We start from the raw sequence: 5,353 nt of genomic DNA, 5'->3' as shown, positions 1-5,353 counted from the left end.
TGCCAGAAAAAAAAAAAAAAAAAAAGAAAAAAAAGAAGGTATTTTTTGTTGTGATTTTTTTTTGTCTTGAAATGACCATTTTAGCCCTTATAGTGGGCCCCCAACATCAGATATAACGTCCGATTTGGACAGAATGGACATGGGTGATGAAATTGAAAAGTATGATGGTGATACTGATTAAATTGAAACTGCAGGGAATAACATGATGTTGACCCCAAACCTCAGGGGGGTAAATTGAAATTAATCCAAACATTAAATAAGTTATTTACAATAGATTGTGACAGTTTTTTCATTGCATAGTTTGTCTGGGATCTAATAATTGACTATCATGCTCTTATTTTGGATCAACAGCCAATGGATTTTGAGTTCCCAATGGAGTTTCTTGAGGCTGGAAATGTATACAAGTATGCAAAGAACTATGTTTCTCGGCGATCCGTAAGCTGTTGTTACCACTACTTGACAAATTACTTGCTTGATAGTACTTGACAGTTTCGTCAGGAGATCATACATATATTAGGTAATCATATAACCATTTCCTTAAGCTTGTGTGTTTCAGAATTTTAATTGTTCCACAACAGTAATTTTAGTTGATATCTCATATTATGGCTATGTCACTACTAAAAAGAATTGCTTTTGCGACGGAAAAAATTTTCGTGATGGAAAATTAAGCCTTTTGCAACAGAAATGTTGGCGTTGCAATAGGTGACGTCACAAAATCCATTTGCGACGGTAAAATGCCGTTGCAAAAAGTATTTGTGACGGAAAACTGTTGCCGTCGCAATGTCTAAACTATTTGCGACGGATACTTTGCCGTCACAAAAAGATATTTCATTTTTAAAAAAAATGGTGTGAATTGCACACCAAAGCTAGTACCATCTATAGCAATTATTATGAACCGAAAAATATCAAATTACAATATGAAACCCATCATCTATAACCAAGCAGCAATCAAGAGTAAGCCAAAACAACAGCACTGCAGCACCTTCACTTCTAAAAGATGGCCAGACTATCAACCACAGCTGCTGCCTAAGCATACTTTCAAATTTATATTAGGATCCACACCATAACACTTCTAGCTGGAGCAGCCCCATTCTAATCCTCCTGCATAATATGTATATATCAACTTTCAAATACAAGAAAATGGAAGTAAATGTTTGCATATACAAAACGTCCTTATCTGACAACCTACACCAATCAAGCAAACGTACTTAAGAGTGGCCTCTGCACTTTCAACGGTAACTTTATCATCAGTGGTATCACGGTGAGGAAGACCAAGGTCAAAGTACTTAATGTCCAAATCCAAAAAGGGGAGAATAAGCTGCAGATGTAACACGATGAGAAGAGAAAGCATGAGTAATCAAAATCTTGACCAGAAAATCTAAACTGGAAAAAAGAATATATTATAACACACACATATTGATGGAGAAATAAGAGTTAGATCAACACACCTTATCCTTGATTGATTTCCAGAAAATTCGAGTCATCTCATCTCCTGTAACACATACCAAAAGACTCATAGTATGAGAAAGAGGAATGTAAAATCTCTTCAACCCATGTAAGTACAATGTGTATTAAGTCTGCAAGTGTGCCAATCTTACTGCATTGGAGAGCACACCATCATTTACCACATAATTTGACCTCAGATCATGAGAACATTGTGTTTAGGAACTAAGAGCAATATGAAAATAGTTATTTGTTAAGAAGCGTAAACCATGCAAAAGCTGAAATTTCAATGAGAAAGCAGACCTGGAAAGTAATTTGATCCCTTGCTTTCGTGGGAAGGCTCCACCCAATCGTAAGCTCTCACATGCAAAGAACCATACAGAACTTTGCTAAAAACAGTCATGCCAGGGTGATCATGAAGTGGAATGACTGAGGAAGTAGGAAAACAGAATATACACATCTGCATAAAACAATTTACCTAATCATTCAGTAATAATATAAGAGAGCTTTTAACACAACAAGAATCCTAATAAATTGTTAAGTGGCAACTCAGATGAATGATGATTCCAAGAATCATATCATGGAGAAGTACACAAAATATAATCTACATAATATCAAAAGTTCATTAAGAGAAACTCGATTTATTTTACATGCACATATACACAGTCAAGGTGGTAAGAACACAGTTACCAATGATTGCTTCAAAGTTTCACAATATAAAATCCATAAGAACGAGTTGGGAAGAAGAAAAAGAAAAAGTTAGCATTTCTATTTGGCAGTAAGGTGATGGTATTGAAGTAAAAATATATGTCCTTTCTGCTAAATGCTTACCGTAAAACTATCACCTTCATATAAATTGAAGTATGTTATTGGTTGAGTCCATCGAGAAACTCTATTTAGACTGTCTCTGAAAAAACCAAGCCATCGATCATCATCTGGATTTTCCTCTTTAAGTCCAACATCAGCAGGATGGATTGCATCTGTAAATTCTAACCAAGATCAGAAACGTAAAGTCATGCTAATGTCACTATAAGAAACAGAAACTTTCATACCATTCTGACTCAAACTCTTAAGATCTTACCTTTTGGATTGAGTAAACTTTAAACAGGAATTATCATTAAGAAAAGATAAACCTCTATTAAGTTAATTTCTGAACAGACATACAATAAGACAAAAAGCAAAGTCATCTTTGTACACTTAGCCAATCTCAGAGGACATTACTCAATCAAGCTGTTCCCACATACCACATCGATCTGTAGTAGAATTATCATCGGTTTGCATTACTATGGTATCATCAATAAAGAACAAAACCCCATCAATCCAGTCACCAGAAACAGCAGAAAGAAAAGAAATGTGATTTAAGCATGCTTGGGATAAACCTTAACTGTCAATGCCGGATATTCTATTAAGACTTAAGACCTCACATTCCTGAATCCAAAACCAGACTACAAAAGCAGTAAGTTACAAAAACTAGACCATCCAATTCTTTATTAAAAACAGCACCAAGACAAGCAAACCCAATTCAAGTTTCATCACAATTTGCAAAACCCAATTCAAGTTTGTAGTCAAAGTCACTTGACAACAAACTTGAATTGGGTTTTGTCTTTGTGATATCACTTGCAATCACAAAAATGAAAAATGTAAAGCTGCATACCTTGACTTTAACATCTAGAGCTTGGTAATATGGTTCGGTGTCATATTCAAAGCAAAGTTTTTTCTAGTCTGGATAGAACAAATACGTACAGACTACATATCAAACTTTGATTTCTAGTACAAAGCTGTGCCTAAAAACAGAATAAATAAAAAGAATTGGAAACAAATTACAATAGCATAAAAGGGGGCCCAAAGCGAAGAATGCGAGAGCCAACCCTCCCAGATAACTCATCTACTGTAACCTACACTACATCCAAATTACTACCAAATCTAATGAGATCTGGACCTATTTGCTTCCTGAAAATGCAAGAGTTTGTCCATTTTCTTTCGTAGTCTTTTTCTATGGTTTTATGTTTCCTTTCTTACAAAGACCATGAATTATGGGTCCCGAACCCGCTAACGACAAAGTCAACAAGACTTGGAACTCATAAGTCTCCACAAGTCATCAACTTAAGTCTTAAGGTGCACGGCAAGTTCATGGTTGTCAATTCAATCGAGTTCATTTCCATCACAATCATCATGTCCTATAAAAACCCATTTGTTTCTATCCAGACTAGGAAAGCACACAGCTTCACCTTAACTAGCAATCTATATTAGCCAACTATGAGCACTTTCATCCACTTTGTCAAAACCCTAGTGGCAAAGGATCACCTAAAGCCCACGCACGCATACTCAATTTTTTTGTACCACTATAGGTCTCTTGCAAACATCCTAACCCAATTAGCTCTTTTTTATTTCTTATTGTGAATTGTAATTAAAATTTCACAAGCTGGAGGAGTGCAGCCACCCACTATAATTAAAAAGCCTATGGAATTTGCAACTGAGAATGTTTTGTCTTCACATTTTCCTAAAAATTGGAAACCTGGTCAACCAAATTCATTAGATAGGACTCAGCAAAAAACAAGGAAATTAGAGGATTTGGCCCTCTTTCTCCAGTGGTACTGATTCTTCTTATTAACCTAAAAGTCAGAGATTGAAGACAATTACGGTTCATTACAAACCAAAACAGGAAAAGTACATGACAAAGCAAGTTTATACCACTAATGCAATCAACCACAAATTCCATTGATTTAAGAACTATTGGTTCCCCAAACCTATGGCATTACTAATAAACTGAAAGCTGAAGCATGTCTACGAAGCACACCATAAACTCATAAACCATATTCTCCCAAATTTTCAGAACGTTCTGAAAATTGGCATCCAAATTGGCATCAAACAGGACCAAATGAGCATCAAAACAAAAGTCAACATCAGGAGCTCAATTGCTACACTCACCAGCTTAATCGCAACCTCTTCGTTCATCTGAATATTGGTACCTACAACAACACCAAAACCGATCAAAAAGATCAAAATTGGATTTGGGGATTTTCATGGAGGTGAAATTTTTTTTTTTGGGTTAAAAGCAATTTGGAGTTAAATTTACAAAGAAGGAGAAAAAGGAAAGGAGCTTATTGATAATGTACAGTATCTTCCTCCTCATCCTCCTCATCTGAATTGACCACCGCTGCGAAATCAAAAAAATCCACCAGAAGGCCTCTTCTTGCTCCGCTTACAACTCCCGCCGCTACTGCCACGATAGGGGCCGTATTCATCATCGTCGTCGTCCTCCTCGACCATGTCATCAATGAAGCTCGATCTCCTCCCCTTCTCACCAAATCTCTCGCTTCAATGGAGGTCGGGGATCGCTAGGTTAGGGTTTTGAGCTCGGTGAATAAAGCGTGAGAGAGAGAGGAGGAAGTGGCATGAAAGAAAATCAGTTTTGGTCTAGATCTAATCTGAAGGAATGAAGGATTAATTGAATTGTCTTGTTTTTTTATTTATTTATTTTAATTATACAAGCGACGGCGTGACTATACCGTCGTAATAGATGTATAATTATGTGACGGTAAGGTTACCTCCGTCGCAAAAATTCTCCAAGATGTGACGGTAACATAGCTGTAGCACATGCTGTGACGTCCCGAACCCGAATTCACCGGTTTACTAGTCATTTGGACGGTAAACAACTTTTACTTTCACTTTTACTGTCGTTTCAATGCTTTTAGGGAGCCCTAAAAGTTGACTTTTTGTTCGGGTCAAAATTTGAGAAAATTTCCTTCATGAAAGTTGTAGAGGACATTAAACCGAGCGCGTGCATATGTGGTACGTAAAAATCGGAGTAGTAACGAAGAAGTTATAAGGGTTTTAAGTTAGTGGCAGTTTTGTAATTTTGTGGAATTCATGTCTATAAATAGAAATATGGACTTTCCATTTCGGGAAA

The 5,353-nt window shown here is 36.4% G+C and overlaps 1 protein-coding gene across 4 annotated transcripts; it reads right to left on the bottom strand.

The window, feature by feature from the left end:
* Positions 1-843: 843 nt before the first annotated feature.
* LOC112166132 (plant cysteine oxidase 3) lies at positions 844-4,979 on the bottom strand. 4 transcript variants are annotated; one of them, XR_002923131.2, is made up of 7 exons: positions 4,560-4,971; positions 4,372-4,412; positions 2,275-2,423; positions 1,747-1,903; positions 1,449-1,597; positions 1,209-1,318; positions 844-1,101 (listed from the first exon to the last, which is right to left on the bottom strand). XR_002923131.2 is itself a non-coding variant. In XM_040506931.1 (7 exons), the coding sequence occupies exons 4-7, from the start codon at positions 1,901-1,903 to the stop codon at positions 1,093-1,095; spliced, it is 339 nt and encodes a 112-aa protein (XP_040362865.1). In that variant the 5' UTR covers positions 2,275-2,423; positions 4,372-4,412; positions 4,560-4,979; the 3' UTR covers positions 844-1,092. The 4 variants fall into 4 exon arrangements, 3 of the variants coding, with proteins under 3 accessions (XP_040362865.1, XP_040362864.1, XP_024158667.1); XM_040506931.1 differs by having other exon boundaries at positions 1,190-1,318; positions 1,449-1,492; positions 4,560-4,979; XM_040506930.1 differs by having other exon boundaries at positions 1,449-1,492; positions 2,275-2,432; positions 4,560-4,978.
* Positions 4,980-5,353: the final 374 nt, after the last annotated feature.

This window comes from Rosa chinensis, chromosome 5 (assembly GCF_002994745.2).
Source record: "Rosa chinensis cultivar Old Blush chromosome 5, RchiOBHm-V2, whole genome shotgun sequence".
NCBI lineage: Eukaryota > Viridiplantae > Streptophyta > Magnoliopsida > Rosales > Rosaceae > Rosa > Rosa chinensis.
The sequence above is the reverse complement of the archived record's forward strand: the minus strand, read 5'-3'. Positions and strand labels throughout refer to the sequence as shown.